Consider the following 17,979-nt stretch of genomic DNA (forward strand, 5'->3'; position numbering starts at 1 on the left):
CTGCACTTTCTTCTAGTATTTTTATGGTTTCATGTCTTAAGTTTAAATCTTTAATCCAGTGAGAGTCTAACTTAGTTAATGGTGAAAGGTGTCGGTCCAGTTTCAGTCTTCTACTCCTTTGTGTATTCTTATAAGTCTAATGTTTGATCTTTTAGATAGATCCCACAACTCTCTCAGGGAATGATTTGTTTTGCTTTCCATTTTTCTGTTTCTTTGAATGGTTGTGATCATCCAAAATTCTTGTTCTCAATTTTAGAGATCCTTTTTTCTGCCTGCTCAACCCTATTACTGAGAGATTCTACTGTATTTCAAAGCTTCTCAAATATATTTTTCATTTCCTTAAGTTCTGCTATCTCTTTTCTCATTATGTTCATATCTTTGGTGATTTTTTTCTTTGAATTCATTAATTTCTTGAGATAACTTTTGAAGAACTATTTGGATTTCTATTTTCATTTTTTTCTTCCATTCTATTCATTTTATTTGCCATTTATACTCTGAATTCTAATTTTGACACTTCAGCTACTTGGGTATGAATGACATCTTCTGTTGTATCTCCTTTGTAATTCCTTAGGGGAGTTGATCTACTCTGATTATTTATGTTACCAGAGTTTTTCCTCTGGTTCATATTATTTTCTGCAGTTTGGCTAATAAAACTAGTAAAGTGAGGTTGGATTGAGGGCCCCATGAAGTTGAGTTAACCAGTCCTTTACCAGTGAGCTTGGGATGGTGATTATGATTTTTCTCCTACAGATTTACAAAGATCCCTTTCAGAGCTGCAGCCAGAGACTCTGAGGACCTTCTTGGTCTGATATCTCTAGCTGTGTCTGCCTTGTATTCAGCTGGCCTCTATCCAATCCTAAATAGTTGCTGTATTAAGCTGAAATCTCAGTTGGGGAGAGACACAAACAACTTTGCTTCACTGTTCCCTACCAATGATAGCTGGAGGACGAAAATTAGTCTCTCCCACTACAAAACAACCATCACTCAACCTTGGAGGGTCCCTAGTTGGACAGACAAGGTCAAGAGTTCTACTCTGATTGTCCTGGGAAATACAATCACTGCTCCACAGGGAAAGTTCAGAGTGTCTCCAGTGACCAAATAGTAGGGATCCATAGGCTGTTCTGTCTCCAAAATCCAATGAGGTGGAGCTTGGATCCCTCCAGTGAGCAATGACATGGAAGCACACCACCAAAAGTCTCTCACAGAGTTTGAGTACAATTGACATGAGGAGCTCTCTTTCTCCTGCATGTCTCTGTCCTCTTGCCCACCAGCATCCATTCCAGCCACTGTTTCTGTGCTGTTGTCCAGTGGTGGTCCATGCAATGCCCTTGCCTCTCAAGGAATTGCCAAACACTCTGGGCTTGTAGGAGGCAGGCCTTCAAACTGCCAGGTGAGTGGGGAAGTAAGGATGAGGAGTTCAAAATTACAGTGAAAATAGTTGTTCAATTTTATGCCAGGCAGGATGATGCCTAGGCTCACAAATGGGAACTCCCTAGAGAAGGAGACCTGGTGTTTATCAGCTCTCTCCCATGGTGTAAAATAAGATGTCTTTTGTTCCCTGTTCACTTGTAAAGAGCACACATTGAGCCTCTATCTTTGGGAGGGGTCTTTCATTTTTTTGGCAATGGGCTTTGTACCTGGAATTTGTTTTACTGGAGTTGCAGCTTGCCTCAGCAGAAATGATGTGCCCTTATCTATTTTCTTTCTTAGCTCAGTTCCCCACCTTAAGCTACTTTGTGTCCATTCTGTCCATTATCTGACCATCTTACTTCTGTCCCCCATTTTTTGAGATTTTATCATGAAAAGGTGTTGGTTTCTTTTTTTTTTTTCAAATGCTGTTTATATATCTATTGAGGTGACCGTGTGGGGTTTTGTAACTTTTATTTCATTAGTATGTTGTAAATTATATTGATTGATTTTCATATATAGAACCAAACTTGAATTCTTGGGATCAATTACATCTGGTAAGGTCAATAATTTTTTTTTATATGTTGCTTGATTTGGTTTGCTAGTATTTTGTTGAGGACTTATGCATTTATATGGTTGGAAGTGTTGTGAAAGATTGATGCTAATTTTCTTTAATGTTTGGTAGAATTCACCAGTGAAGTCATCTGGTCCTGAGTTGTTTGTCCCATGTGGGAAGATGTTGATTGTTCACTAAATCTCTTTACTTCTTATATGTCTACTCCAGTTCTTTATTTCTTCTAGAGTCAGTTTTTGTAGATTGTGACTTTCTAGAAATTTGTCCATTTTATCAGGTTATCTAATTTTTTGGCATAGGATTGTTCATAGTATTCTCTTTTAATCCTTTATATTTCTGTAAGATTGGTAGTAATATTTCCTTTTTTATCCCTCATTTGAATAATCTTAGTCTTCTTTTTTCTATTTTAACTTTAACAAGGCAAATGTGTATCAACTACATAATTTGCAGAACAGAAAGAGAAAGGCATATCAAAGGCATATCAAAAACACGGCAGTTTCTAATTCTCTGGAAGTTTCTGTGGGCATCAATTTCTTTTCTTTTTTTCTTTTCTTTCTTTCTTTCTTTCTTTTTTTCTTTTTCTTTTTGAGACATAGTCTCACTATGTCACCCTTGGTAGAGTGCCATCGCAGCACAGCTCACAGCAACTTCAAACACTTGGGCTTAAACGATTCTTTTCCCTCAGCCTCCCAAGTAGCTGGTACTACAGGCACCCACCATAATGCCTGGCTGTTTTTTGTTGCAGTTGTCATTGTGTTTTAGCTGGCCCAGGCCAGGTTTGAACCCATGAGGCTGGAGCCATAACCACTGTGCTACAGGTGCCAAGCCAGTATCAATTTCTTCATGAGGAAGTTTAGAGGTTGGATCATTTTTGTTCAAGTTGTTGAAGGCCTCTGGAATATATTATTTCTATGTTTGATTCTGGGATTAAAGGACATAGATGGAAATATTTGTGGATGGAAAGCAGACCTGTCTGGGAGGAGCTCAGTTTTTATGGAAGTAAGGGTATGAATACACACTGAAGTCAGATTACGGTAATGTCTGAATAGCAGGGTGTTGGATTGGGTGTACTTTGTAATCAATGGGGAGCTAAGAAAGATTTGAGGTTTATAAGAGTAGTCAACCAAAGTGATAAAGAAATTGGTCTGATAGTGGTATGTGGGAGGGATTGGAGCTGGGGGATTACTTGTCCAGGTATAAAAGGATAAGGGCAGTGATAGCTGGAATAGAAAATGGAGAGATAATGTGTAAGTACCAGTTATTGTGTCTTATTTGGAATGTACTTTTGGTTTAGAAGGGGAGGGAGAAGATGGTTATCTTCCTTACTGGTATATCTCACATTCTTGCATGGTTAGTTGTTAGGTACGGAATAGATATTTATTAAATTGAACTGCACTAACCAGCCTTGCTTCAGCATTCAATGAAGGCTGAGGAAACTAGCCTTCAAATAATCTTAAGAAGGCTCCCAAGAAAGCCTTTCAACCTGGCAGGTTTTAGGCATTATCCATCTTATCCATCTTCTTACTTGTTACCCAGAAATTTATAGGATAATCTTAGTATCGATGAAGAGCACTTGTGCAAAGGTACGCAATAGCCTTCACAGATTGTTAGGCAGGGTTAATATGACACTGTGGACTGACGTTACACCCTGGGAAGATAAGCTCATGGGCTGACTTGTGTCAGTACACTGTGATATATAAGTTGACAAGGGCTTTCATTGGTACAGATCAGCACAGCTCTCAAGAGCAGGGAACTTAGAGGTTAGACTAGAAAGTCTTATATCAGGCCAGGGGGAGATTTTGTGGGGTCCTGGCATAAGGAACACAGTAATTGGGCCTTACATAGTACCTTTTTCTAGGCTACAAATGTAATAACTATCTTCTCTTCAATGTCAGCCCCACAAAGGGCAATGATTTCTGTCCATTTTGTTCATTGTTGTATTCCCAATGTCTGGTGTATTATAGGCACTTGACATAGATTTAATGAATGAATATGTTAGTAGTTTTCTTGGATAAAAGCAGTATCTTAGCTTAGGAAATGGGCCTCTGGGTTTGTTCCAGTAGAGTAGATGAAGATGTTGTCTTCTCAGAAGCACCTTATGAAGGGCTTAGCCACCCAGACATTTATTTCTAGCTAGAACAAATTTCTACACCAAATTTTATGTGAGGGGATCTGCTTCCACTTGGCTGCAGTTGTCTTCCTCCACTTTCATTGCCATTTCGAACTATAATACCATGGAGTATAGCTTGAACCTGAGTTTGGTTCTATTCTTGCCTTTTCTTCTATTCCCATTTTCTTTCACATCACATCCTGTGTTCCTTCCCATTGGAACTTTCCCAAGTGTTCATGTTATTCTAGCCATCTCCAAACCAATATTTCAATTTTACTAGTCTTAAACTCTTAAGAAGAGAAGAAATGGTTCTTATCTCTTAAAGGCTTGCCTATGTTACCCTTTTCATAGCAGAGCTTAGCTTGGTTTTTGAGAAGCGGATAAAAGTTAATGGAATATTAGAGGGTTCAGTTTTCATTGTTACAATAGACAGCATCATGTAGTATGAGATATATCCTTCGAGGCCTTACATCAAGGTCACTTATTTGACCAGGTCGCAAGATTTTTTTTTTTTTTTTTTTTTAGTTTCTGGCCGGCACTGGGTTTGAACCCACCACCTCCAGCATATGGGGACAGCGCCCTACTCCTCTGAGCCACAGGTGCTTCCTCCATTTGACCAGGTCTATTCTTTGAATAAGCATCCCTCATATTGTCTATTGATTCTATTAAAGGGAAGCTATCAACATATAGATGAAGACACAAAGTGACCTTTTGGAAGCTGAAAAGAGATTTTAATAGAACATTTGCAGAGAGTGATAGGTTCTTTGAGGAGAATAATTTTGAACATTTGTCTGTATATATGAAATGTATTCAAATGGAGTAAGCCCTCCTTTATTAGATCACTGGGTGGTAAGCAAAGAGCTCCCCTCCATGAGACAAAGGGAGAAGGAAGAATACAACAGTTGGGAAGTAACTACAATCTCTGTAGTTCCATCCCAAAGCCTCTTTCCCCATAAGACCACTCACTCATCAACAGGCTCTTCTTATGGCAGAAATAGTGATACATCTAAAGTGCATGATTTCAGCTTTTTGAAACAGAAATGTAGAAAAAGATGGGGGTTAAGAAGGGAAAATATAGAGTTTATTAAAGCTATTGAGACAACTGGCAAGCTCCTTGGCTAATTAGCCTTGACAGCCTCTACCTCTGGGACCACCCTTCGTTTACTTTTGCCTACATTGTTTTATCCCTTCTTATTACTAGGGTAAAATGAACTGTCTATTTTTGATTCAAGCTAAGTCATCCAAGATCCAGGAGCATATTATTCAGCCTCCCAAAATAAGGATGTTTTTCTGCTTCCCTCTGTCTTTATGATTTGGAATAGCCAGTTTCAACCTTTACCAACTATGACTATGCATTTCTGATGATTTTAATTATTCTTAGCCTGCCTTGGACTCAAGCCTTTTCCCTTTTCTTTTTTTGTCTTCCTTAGAGCCAAAAGCACAATAGTGCAGGCATAGTAATTAAAAACATAGATAGGCTCTAAAATCAGACTGCCTGGCCCTTATTCCAGCATCTCTGCTTCCTAACGGTATGACTCAGGACAAATTCTTTAAATTCTCAAAGCCTCAGTCACCTGTTCCATGAAACTGTAATAATGATATCTGCCTAGCAGAAATGAATACAATTGAAAGCTCTTAGAACACTGGCTGGTGTATATAGTAAGTTCTCAATCAATAGTTGTTATTATGATGTAGTAGGGACATAGTCTTTCATCCCCACTCCAACATTGAGGATGCAGAGATCTTTGCTTGTTCAAGGAACTTTACAGTCCAATTTTAATGATTATTTGTATATTTTTTGATGGGAATAAAACTATTTTTGAGATATCTACTACAGTGTCCAAATTTGGTCTCCACACTTGCAAGTACTTCAATGCTATTTTGACAGTAGTCCATCATTAGCATAAAAACTATATGGCTTAAGTTTTTTTTTTCTTTTCTTTTTTTTCTTTCTTTCTTTTCTTTTTTTTTTTGGGGGGGGCAGAGTGTCATTATATCTCCCTCAGTACAGTGCTAGGCTATTACAGCTCACAGCAACCTCAAACTCCTGGGCTTAAGCAATTCTCTTGCCTCAGCCTCCCAGGTACTGGGGCTATAGGTGCCCACTACAACACCTGGCTATTTTTTGGTTGTAGTTGTCGTTGTTTAGCAGGTCCAGGCTGTGCTGAAGCCCATCAGCCTTGGTGCATGATGCTCTCACATTACTTACTGAGCTACAGGCACTGCCCATGGCTTAGGTTTTTATTTATTCATTTTTTATTTAGCTTTGCTGCCTAGATGTGCTCCACTATGAGTGAGTTCCGCTTGCCAGCACACCTCCCTCTTCTGAGACCTTATTAGCCAAGAAGGCTCTCAGTGATGATTTATTCTTCCTACCCTCATCTCAAGTTTTAAAGATAGGTTACCAGAGACCTAGGGGGGATTAGACCCGTGCCCAGGGTCTGGCATTTTGTTTCTAGGGAGCTCTGGTTTAAGGCTTTCTGAATACCTGAGAAATGTAATTTATCATTTTTCTGCTTGTTTAGAAACTTCTCAGAAAAGAAGACTAACCCATTCTTATTCTTCCTGCTTCCACAGCTTTGGGTGAACCAGGAGGATGGGGTGGAAGAGGGGCCCAGTGATGTGCAGAATGGGCACCTGGACCCCAACTCAGACTGCCTCTGTCTTGGCCGGCCACTACAGAACCGAGACCAGATGCGGGCCAATGTCATCAATGAGATCATGAGCACTGAACGTCACTACATCAAGCACCTCAAGGACATTTGTGAGGTAGCCATGTTTTTGTATATGGGGGCACATAAGTTTGAGTAAAGTGTACTATCATGAAGAATTTATAACCCTCCTGGTCATGCCTATGATAGTCCCCAAAAGGTTGCTGAACTGGCCTTCCAGATTCTATTCAGTGGGGTGAAACCGCTCATTGCTCCCTTAGGGCTTCTCAAACTCATATTTTTCTCATTTTCTATGTCTAGCTTTTATATTAATTCATATTTATTGTCTCCTTCCCTCCCTCCCATAAATCTTTATCTTAATCCTCTTTTGATTCAGTTGCAGCCACCCCCTTGTAAAAGCCTAAATTCACTTATTAAAACAAAACACATCTCCTTCCATGATTCACAGATGTGAATGTGCAACTGGATTCTTGGGGAACCTTTTTTAAGCATGCAGGTCTCAGCCACTTCAACCTCACCCCATGTTATATATTACCAGTTTGGGGTAAGGCATGAGTATTTATAAGTTTATCAAGCATCCCTGAGAATTACTGGTCCTACTCTTTCACTTGGAGAACACTGCTTGCAAATTTGAGCAGAAAAGAGTTTAAGGAAAGAAATCTATAGGAGGTGAAGACTGGACATACAAGCCTCAGCTCCTATAGTACAATTGCCTAATCTCATTCCTTCCGTCTCTTTGTAGTAAGTGAGGATGAGAGGCCATTTCCTCACATTCTCTTGAGCCAAGTAGAGATAAGTTGATATTTTTAAAGGGCACTTTTTCTAAACAATAAGGGAAAACCAATGGGAAATGAAGAAAAGGCTGTTTTAAAAAAGGATTAAATGTTAAACAATTGCAAATCCATAAATGTAATTCACCATATCAATAGAAGCAAAAACAAAGATCCTCTCAATAGCTGCAGAAAAAGCATTTTTCAAAATTCAGCATCATTTTCTAATAAGAACTCTTAAGAAAATAGGCATAAGTGGCACATTTCTTACACTGAAGCAATCTATGACAAACACACAGCTAATATCATATTGAATAATGTAAAACTGAAAGTTTTTCCTTTTAGAACTGGAATCAGGTAAGGATGTCCACTATCACCATTACTATACAGGATAGTTTTAGAAGTTCTAGCCAATGATAACAGGCAAAAGAAGGATATAAAGGGCATTTGAATGGGGGCAGAGGAGGTGAAACACTCATTCTTTGCTAATGATATGATCTTATACTTAGAAAACCTTAGTGCCTCAACCACAAGTCTCCTGGAAGTGCTCAGAAAGCATAGTAACATCTTGGAATATCAAATTAGTGTCTACAATCAGTAGTCTTCATATATGCCAATAAAAGTCAAGCTGAGCATTAAATCAAATGTACAATACCCTTCACAGTAACTTCAGAAAAAAACAAAATACCTGGAAAAATACCTAATGAAAGATGTGAATGATCTCTATAGAGAGAACTATGAAACACTGAGAAAAATAATAGCAGAATATGTTAACAAATAAAAGAACATACTATGATCATGGTTGGGAAAAGTCATGTTATTAAAATGTCCATACATCCCAAAGCAAGCTACAGATCAATGCAATTCCCATTAAATACTTTGAAGAACTTGAAAAAATAGTTCTTTATTTCATATCAAACCAGACAAAATTCTGAATAGCCAACACAATTTTAAGAAATAAAAACAAATCTGGAGGCATCATGTTACCAGACTTCAGGTTATATTAAAAGTCCACAATGATCAAAATAGCATGATAGTGGCACATAAAGAGACATAGACATATGAAACAAAATAGAAAACCAAGAAATGAAACCAGTCTATAGTTGCCATCTGATCTTTGATAAACCAAACAAAAGCATACAATAGTGAAAAGAATCCCTATTCAATAAATGGTGCTGGGAGAACCAGATAACCAATAAAACAAGATAACCATGTAAAAGACTGCAACTGGACCTACAACTTATAAAATAGACCTATAAAAATTGACCCAAGATGGATAAAAATTTTAAATCGAAGATATGAAACCATAAAAATCTTAGAACAAAGTATAGGAAAATCTCTCGATGATGTTGTACTGGGGAAAGATTTTATGATGAAGACTTCAGCGACAATCACAACAACAATAAAAATAAATGAGACGTAATTAAGCTGAAAAGCTTCTGCATGGCTAATGGCACAACAAGTAAGGCAAAAAGACAACCTTCAGAATGGGAAAAGATGTTCACATGTTCCGAATCTGACAAAGGCTTGATAACTAGGATCTGTAGAGAAATCAAATTAATCAACAAAGAGCAAACAAATCCATCTGTCACTGGGTAATAGATAAGAACAGAACGTTCCCTGAGGAAGACAGATGAATGGCTAACAAACATTTGAAAAACTGTTCTTTGTCCCTGAACATTAGAGAAATGCAAATCAAAACCACCCTGAGATATTACCAAACCACACTAAGAATAGCCCACATCACAAAGTCTCAAAGCTGCAGATGCTGGCATGGATGTGGACAGAAAGGAACACTTTTATACTGTTGGTGGGACTACAAACTAATACAATCTCTTTGGAAGGAAGTATGGAGAATTCTCAAGGAACTCAAATTAGACCTCCCATTTGAACCTGTAATCCCACTTCTAGGCTCTACTCAGAAGGGAAAAAAATTCCTTTTGTCATAAGGAAATTTGCACTGGATTGTTTATTGAAGCTCAATTTATAATCACCAAAATCTGGAAACAACCTACATGCTCACTGACCCAGGAATGAATTAACAAGCTATGGTATATGTGAACCTTGGACTATTCTTCAGCCATTAAAAAAGAAGGAGATTTTATATCTTTTGTATTAACTTGGATGGAGTTGAATCACATTCTTCTTAGTAAAGTATCATAAGAATGGATAAGCAAAAATCCAATGTACTCAATACTAATATGTAGTTAATAGGTGATATCATACATACCCACGTAAAAGAAAATCTCAAATCAATTCATGGTGGGGGGTGAGGGAAAGAGGGAGCAGGGAAAAGGGAGGGGGAATGTGGTGGGTCTGCTCCCACTTAATGGTCACAATATTAGGATGTATGGCACACTTCTTGGGGAGGGACACAATAATAAGAGAAACTAACAAATGTAAACATTGTAATCTAATTCTTTGTACCCTCAAATTAACCTGAAATAATAATTTAAAAAAGGATTAAACATACACAATCTCTCTCTCTCTCAAAGATTTATTCTTTTTTTCTTTCTTTCTTTTTTTTTTTTTTTTTTTTTTGTTTCTTTGAGATAGTCACCCTGGGTAGAGTCCTGTGATGTCATAGCTCACAGCAACTTCAAACTCTGGGGCTTAAGTGATTCTCTTATCTCAGACTCCCAAGTAGCTGGCACTACAGCTGCCTGCCACAATGCCTGGCTATTTTTTGGTTTTACTTCTCCTTGTTGTTTGGCAGGCATGGGCTGGTTTCAAACCTGCCAGCTCTCATGTATGTGGCTGGCACCTTAGCCACTAAGCTACAGGTGCCGAGCCAATAGATTTCTTCTTTCCCCAGGAAAACTCTGCTTTAATTATTTTTGTCTTCTTTCCAGAGGTAGTTCAGACCCTATTTTCTGTCCCCAAGCCCAAGGCCCACTTTAGCACCAATACAGCTCTAGCACTTCAAAATTTTTATTTCTTAGAAAAAAAATTAGCTGAGTATGGTGGTATGTGCCTGTAGTACCAGGTACTTGGAGGCTGAAGCAGGATTGTTTGAGTCTAGGAGTTTGAGGTTGCAGTGAGTGGTGATGATGCTACTGCATTCTAACTGGTGCAACTGAGCAAGATTCTGTGTCAAAATCAAAATAACAAAACAAACAAACAAAACCAAAGCTCTTAATTCTCTAAAGCAGCACTGCCCAGTGGAACTTACTGAAACAATGATAATGTTCTATATCTGTACTTTGTAATTGATAGAATTAATAGTATGTGCTAGTTAGCCATTTGTGCCTGTTCAGACCTTAAAGTGTGTCTGGCAATATAGGAAAATGGAATTTTAAATTGTATTTAAATTAAATGAAATTTAATTAATTTAAATTTAAGTCACCACATGACTAATACAACCACTTTGAACAGCAAATCTCTGGAAAGGCCAAAGCCATGGATTGTAGAATTTAACATTCTAGATTACCTCAACTCATTGTCTTCCTATCCTACTTATGAGACAGTAAGATGGAGTAGAAAGAACAAGGGCTCTGGGGACATAGAATTCTGGATTTCACATCCTTACTTAGCTACTAATAGGTTAATTAGTGGACTTGTAGGTACCCCTTAATTCCTCTGACCTTCAATTTTCTCATTTTTCTGATATGTTTCATTATATTAACCTCTTAAGGTTGTTGAGGAAATTCAGTAAATGTAATATTGTAGTAACATATGATATATTTGGAAAAGGAAAAATTTTTTTCCTTTCTCCTATTTCTCCTATCCACCTATTTGTAGCTCCCCCATATCCATCTACCTTTACATCAATGGCTGCTATGTTAAAAAAGAATTCTCTTCTGGAATGTTCTGTATGACATTGGACATCAAAACACTAATATTTTGGGGAGGAGGCAAGATGGTGGACTACAGCCAGCTTTCCACAGAGGCTCCAGTCCAGAAGGAGAGTTAAAAGACAGAAGTTTAGCAAGTAAGCTGATAGTTTGGAGCTGAGCCAAGAGAGAAGGCTGAAGAAAGCACATCAACCCTGCTGAGGCAAGCAGCGACCCCAAAGATACAAACAAAAAGTACTAAATCCATTGCCAAGCAGACGGGAGTACCCTCCTCCATGAGAAGGGCTCACAGGAAACTCTATACAAACAAGGGAGTGGAGTACGAACATCCTCCCATTCTATACCATGGGAGATACCCTCTAAAAACTGGACCCCCTACCCATACTAGGGTCCCATGGCACTCTCTTGCCAGACATAAAACTGTATAAAACTGTATATATTCTCTACCTGCAACTCTGAACTCCCAGCATTCCCCTCCACTCTCACCCCAAGGTCTGGAAGCCTGTCCCCCATGGAGTCAATATTCTTGGGCATTTTCTCGAGAGGTGTGGACAGGGGAAGGGCTCTTACTTGTCTGTGCTGATCCTGTGGCATGGGAGTAAGGAGAGGACAGTTAACTGAGAGGGAACCATATAGGAGCAGTGGTGGTGCCCCCAGGCGCAGAATAGCAGCAGCAGCAGCAGCAGCAGCCAGAACAATAAGGCTCACGCCCCTGGGGCTATTCTGAACAGACACACCCTGTCTCTCTGGGCAACCAGAGGAAGCCAGGCACCTTTTCCAGTGACAGCCAGCCATTGGCAGACAGATTGGAAGGGCCATTCCCCGTGAGTAAAGGGAAGGCTGGAGGCCACAGCAGTCTGGGTGGAGTGCTGGGACTAGAATATGTGCACAGAGCCGGCAGACTCCCAGGGCAGGCCTGAGCTACAGGACTGCTTTACTGAGGCTAAGATGCACTCAGCCCTCAGGGGATCATAGCTGAGACAAAAAATGGGTAGGCAGAGGCTGGAAGTGACAGCTCAGTGTGAGCTCTAACTGCTTGTTGCTGCCAGGAACTGAGTCGTGGTTTCTGTGACCTCAAGGAGTGTCTGATCCACAGGGGAATATACCTGGGAGAGAAACAAATTCTCCGAAGTTGTGCTGTTCTGCGAGCAACATCAATCAGGGGTGGAGCTGGAACTCAGTGAACTGTTCCAGCCTCCATTAACACCCGAAGTTGTCAGGCCTCACTGCCCCCCCCCCCGCTGGACAGTGGCCGAGAATAGAGGCCTGGCTGAGGAGACATAGATCTCTCTTTGACTCAGGCAGGCATAACCCCCTAGGGCATCTGCTCATTGGGGGGAACTGGGTCACAGCCCTGTGGGGTTACCAATGACTGGGTGTGACAGAGGTACAAGTGGGGAAGGAGGCATCAACCCTCCCAGATTAATTTATTTTTGGAATTGGTCCTTCTGACCTCACAGAGCACCAGAGTGAGTCATACCTGAGTTCCTGCTATCTAGTTGCCAGAGACCTTTTGAACTCCCCCCACCTAAGACCAGTGCTGACTGGGACAATTCATTTGGACCTCTTGAACTGGGCCAGTCACCCAAGGACTATCCAAAGTGGTACCCTTGGTGTGTGGTTGTGGGAAGGTGTGATTTTCTCTTTCCAATTGTTGCCTGTAGTGGGGTGAGGTGACTTAATTGCTGGTATTTCTCCACAGCTGAGACTTCAACCCAGAGTAACTCATTTACTAGAGTAGAACAGAGACCAGCTGAAAATAAGACAGAGCCACTTAGCCCTATTGCACCAAGCAGGCATCAGTTTCTCAAGCCATAGCACTATACGGGTCCTTGGCAAAGCTCTAAGGGAAAAGGTACAGACACCAGGCTCAGCCTTTGGGCAAAGGGATAGTTAATCGCTACTCCTCGAGCCCTTGACCCAACTTCTCCTTAACTGTTCATCTAGCCAAACAGTGTAAATTCAGCATGGGGTGGAACCAGCTCAGAGGAAAAACTCCAGTAACATGAATAACCAGAGTAGATCAACCCCTCCAAGAAAGGATATGGCAGATGCAACTGAAGATCTCATCCATAAACAGATGGCTGAAATGTCAGAAATTGTGTTTGGAATCTGGATAGCAAATAAGAACAACAGAATGTAGGAAAGGAGGGAATCAGAATTTCAAGGAATTATTTAAAAGATGTCTCAAGAATTCAACGATTTCATTCTCTCAGAGAGCTATGGGATAATTTGAGGAAAACTAATATTCGCCTTATAGGAGTCCCTGAAGGAGAGGAAGTTGCTTGACATAACACAGAGGCTCTTCATGAAATTATGAAAGAGAACTTTGCAGACATGCCAAGATATTCTGAAATTCAGATAGCAGATAGTTTCAGAACCCCCTCACAGCTCAACCTGAATAAGATATCCCCCAGGCACATCATAATTAACTTCACTACAGTTAATATGAAAGAGAAAATTCTGAAAGCATCTAGACATAAGAAAACCATAACCTACAAGGGGAAGAATATTAGAATGACTACAGATCTCTCTGCTGAAACTTTTCAGGCTGGAAGAGGGTCGTCATCAACTTTTAATCTCATAAGACACCCAGGGTATCCAGCTAAAGTGAGTTTCATTTATGATGGAGAAATTAAATACTTTTTTTGTTTTTTGAGACAGAGCCTCAAGCTGTCACCCTGGGTAGAGTGCCATGGCTTCACTGCTCACAGCAACCTCCAACACCTGGGCTCAAGCGAGTCTCCTGCCTCAGCCTCCCAAGTAGGTGGGAACACAGGCGCCTGCCACAACACCTGGCTATTTTTTGGTTGCAGCCATTATTGTTGTTTGGCGGGTCTGGGCTGGATTCGAACCTGCCACCTTAGGTGTATGTGGCTGGCGCCTTAGCCACTTGAGCCACAAGCGCCAAGCTGAAATTAAATACTTTAATGACATTCACATGTTGAAGAAATTTGCCATAAGTAAGCCAGCTATCCAGGAAAATCTCAGACCTATCCTCCATAATGATCAGTGCAATCCTCCACCACAAAAGCAAACTCACACAGAAACTTTTGATCAAATTCCAACTTCTGCAGTGGCAAAAGGATTAGAAATGACACCTAGATTTTCGAAAAATTTGATACCCCAAATTTTGTCAGGCTTATCAATATTATCAATTAAGATGAATGGCTTAAATTGTCCTCTAAAGAGGCACAGCTTGGCTGACTGGATACAAAAACTCAGGCCAGATATCTGTTGCATATAAGAATCTCATCTTACCTTAAAAGATAAATATAGACTCAGGGTGAAGGAATGGTGAAGGGAAATGGAAAGCAGAAAAAGCAGGTGTTGCAATGTTATTTGCAGATACAATAGGCTTTAAACCAACAAAAGTAAGCAAGGATAAGGATGCTCACTTTATATTTGTTAAGGGTAATACTCAATATGATGACATTTCAATTATTAGTATTCATGCACCCAACCAGAATGCATCTCAGTATAAAAGAGACACTCTAACAGTCATAAGCAACTTGATTTCTTCCAGCTTCATCATAGTTGGAGATTTTAACACTCCTTTCGCAATGTTACATAGATCTTCCAATAGGAAGCTGAGCAAAGAAATTCTGCATTTGAACATAACCATCCAACATTTGGATTTAACAGACATCTACATAACATTTCATCCTAACAGAACTGAATACACATTTTTCTTATCAGTCCACGGAACAAACTCCAAATTCAATCACATCCTATGTCACAAGTCTAACCTCAGAAAATTTAAAGCATAGAAATTATTCCTTCCATCTTCTTGGACGAAAATGGAATAAAAGTTGAACTCAGTAACAACAGGAATCTGCAGACTCATACAAAAACATGGAAGCTAAATAACCTTATGCTGAATGATAGGTGGGTCAGAGACGAGATTAAGAAGGAAATTACCAAATTTTTGGAACAAAACAATAATGAAGACAAGAATTATCAGAAGCTCTGGGATACCGCAAAGGCAGTCCTAAGAGGGTAATTTATAGCACTATAAGCCTTCCTCAAGAGAACGGAAGGAGAGGAAGTTAACATTTTAATGGGACATCTCAAGCAACAGGAAAAGGAAGGACATTCCTATCCCAAACATAGCAGAAGAAAATAAATAACCAAAATTAAAGCAAAATTAAATGACTTTGAAAACAAACGGATTATACAACAGATCAATACATCAAAAAGGTGCTTTTATGAACAGGTCAATAAAATAGATAAACTGTTGGCCAACATAACCAGGAAAAAAAGAGTACAATCTCTAATTTCATGAATTAGAAATAGTAAAGACGAAATAACAACATATCCCTTAGAAATTCAAAAAATCCTTAATGAATATTACAAGAAATTGTATTCACAGAAATATGAAAATCTGAAGGAAATTGACCAATACTTGGAAGCACACCACCTTCTAAGACTGAGGCAGAAGGAACTGGAAAGGTTGAACAGGCCTATATCAAGTTCTGAAATAGCATCAACTATACAAAATCTCCCTAGAAAGAAAAGCCCAGGACCTGATGGCTTCATGCCAGAATTCTACCAAACCTTTAAAGAGGAAATAGTACCTATATTACTTAACCTTTTCAAAATATAGAAAAAGAAGGAATACTACCCAACACATTCTATGAAGCAAACATCACCTTGATCCCCAAACCAGGAAAAGACCCAACAAGAAAAGAAAATTATAGACCAATATCCCTAATGAATATTGATCTGAAAATATTCAACAAAATGCTAACTAACAGAATCCAGCAACACATCAAAAAAATTATGCACCACAACCAAGTAGATTTTATCCCAGGGTCCCAAGGCTGGTTCAACATATGTAAATCCATAAATATAATTCTTCACATCAACAAATAAAAAAACAAAGACCATATGATACTCTCAATTGATACAGAAAAAGCTTTTGATAATATCTAGCACCCTTTCATGATTAGAACACGTAAGAAAATTGGTATAGAAGGGAAATTTTTTAAACTGATATAGGCCATCTACCGCAAACCCACAGGCAATAGTGTATTCAGTGGAGTTAAATTGAAATCATTTCCACTCAGATCAGGAACCAGGCAAGGTTACCCATTGTCTCCATTTCTCTTTAACATTGTAATGGAAGTTTTAGCCATCACAATTAGGGAAGAAAGGGAGATCAAGGGTATCCATATAGGATCAGAAAAGATTAAACTTTCAGTGTTCCAGATGCTATGATTGTATATAGGGTAAACACCAGGGTTTCTACTGCAAAACTCTTAGAAGTGATCAAGGAATACAACAGCGTCTCAGGTTACAAAACCAACACTCATAAATTGGTAGCCTTTACATATATCAACAATAGTCAAGTTGAAAAAATAGACAAGGACTCTATTCCATTCACAGTACTGCCAAAAAAGATGAAATATTTGGGAGTTTATCTAACAAAGGACATGAAAGATCTCTATAAAGAGAACTATGAAACTCTAAGGAAAGGAATAAGTGAAAATGATAACAAATGGAAAAACATACCATGCTCATGGCTGAGAAGAATGAACATTGTTTAAATGTCCATACCACCCAAAGCAATATACAATTTTAATGCAATCCCTATTAAAGCCCTACTGTCATCCTTTAAAGATCTCGAAAAAATAGTACTTCATTTTATATGGAATCAGAAAAAACTTCGAATGGCCAAGACATTACTCAGAAATAAAAGCAAAGCAGGAAGAATCACCCTACCAGACCTCAGACTATACTATAAATCCATAGTGATCAAAACAGGATGGTACTGGCACAAAAACATAGAGGTAGATATGTGGAATAGAATAGAGAACCAAGAGATGAAACCAGCTAATTACCATTATATGATCTTTGACAAGCCAATTAAAAATATTGAGTGTGGAAAAGATTCCCTATTTAACAAATGGTGCTGGGCTAACTGGCTGGCGACCTGTAGAAGACTGAAACTGGACCCACACCTTTCACCATTAACTAAGATAGACTGTCACTAGATTAAAGATTTAAACTTAAGACATGAAACTATAAAAATATTAGAAGAAAGTGTAGGGAAAGCACTCGAAGAAATCGGCCTGGGCGAAAATTTTATGAGGAGGACCCATTAGGCAATTGAAGCAACATCAAAAATACACTACTGGGATCTGATCAAACTAAAAAGCTTGTGCACAGCCAACAACACTGTGAGTAAAGCAAGCAGGCAGCCCTCAGAATAGGAGAAGATATTTGCAGATTATGTCTCCTGGTTTAATAACCAGAATCCACAGAGAACTCACGCCTATTAGCAAGAAGCAAATAAGTGATCCCATCTCAGGGTGGGCAAGGGACTTGAAGAGAAACTTGTCTGAAGAAGACAGACACATGTCCTACAGACATATGAAAAAATGATCATCATTCTTAATCATCAGAGAAATGGAAATCAAACTACTTTGAGACATTATCTAACTCCAGTGTTATTATCTCGCATCACAAAATCCCAAAATCAGAAATACTGGCATGGATGAAGAGAAAAGGGAACACTTCTACATTCCTGGTAGGAATGCAAACTAATATGTTTCTTTTGGAAGTATGTTTGGAGAACACTTAGAGAACTAAAAATAGACCTGCCATTTGATCCTACAATTCCTCTACTAGGTATCTATCCAGAAGACCA

General features: G+C 39.1%; 1 protein-coding gene across 8 annotated transcripts in view; it reads left to right on the forward strand.

The window, feature by feature from the left end:
- ARHGEF9 (Cdc42 guanine nucleotide exchange factor 9) overlaps positions 1 to 17,979 on the forward strand; it is a 290,995-nt gene that overhangs the window by 101,598 nt on the left and 171,418 nt on the right. For 7 of the 8 annotated variants that reach the window (XM_012813510.1, XM_003802991.3, XM_023508746.1 and 4 more), the window contains one exon: positions 6,669 to 6,860. In XM_012813510.1, coding sequence (XP_012668964.1) covers positions 6,669 to 6,860 — 192 coding nt within the window. Of the gene's footprint in view, positions 1 to 5,582; positions 5,621 to 6,668; positions 6,861 to 17,979 lie in introns of those variants that run through there. The other variant, XM_023508750.1, reaches the window with a different exon arrangement.

This window comes from Otolemur garnettii, unplaced genomic scaffold (assembly GCF_000181295.1).
Source record: "Otolemur garnettii isolate 467f Iridium unplaced genomic scaffold, OtoGar3 scaffold00272, whole genome shotgun sequence".
Classification (NCBI taxonomy): domain Eukaryota; kingdom Metazoa; phylum Chordata; class Mammalia; order Primates; family Galagidae; genus Otolemur; species Otolemur garnettii.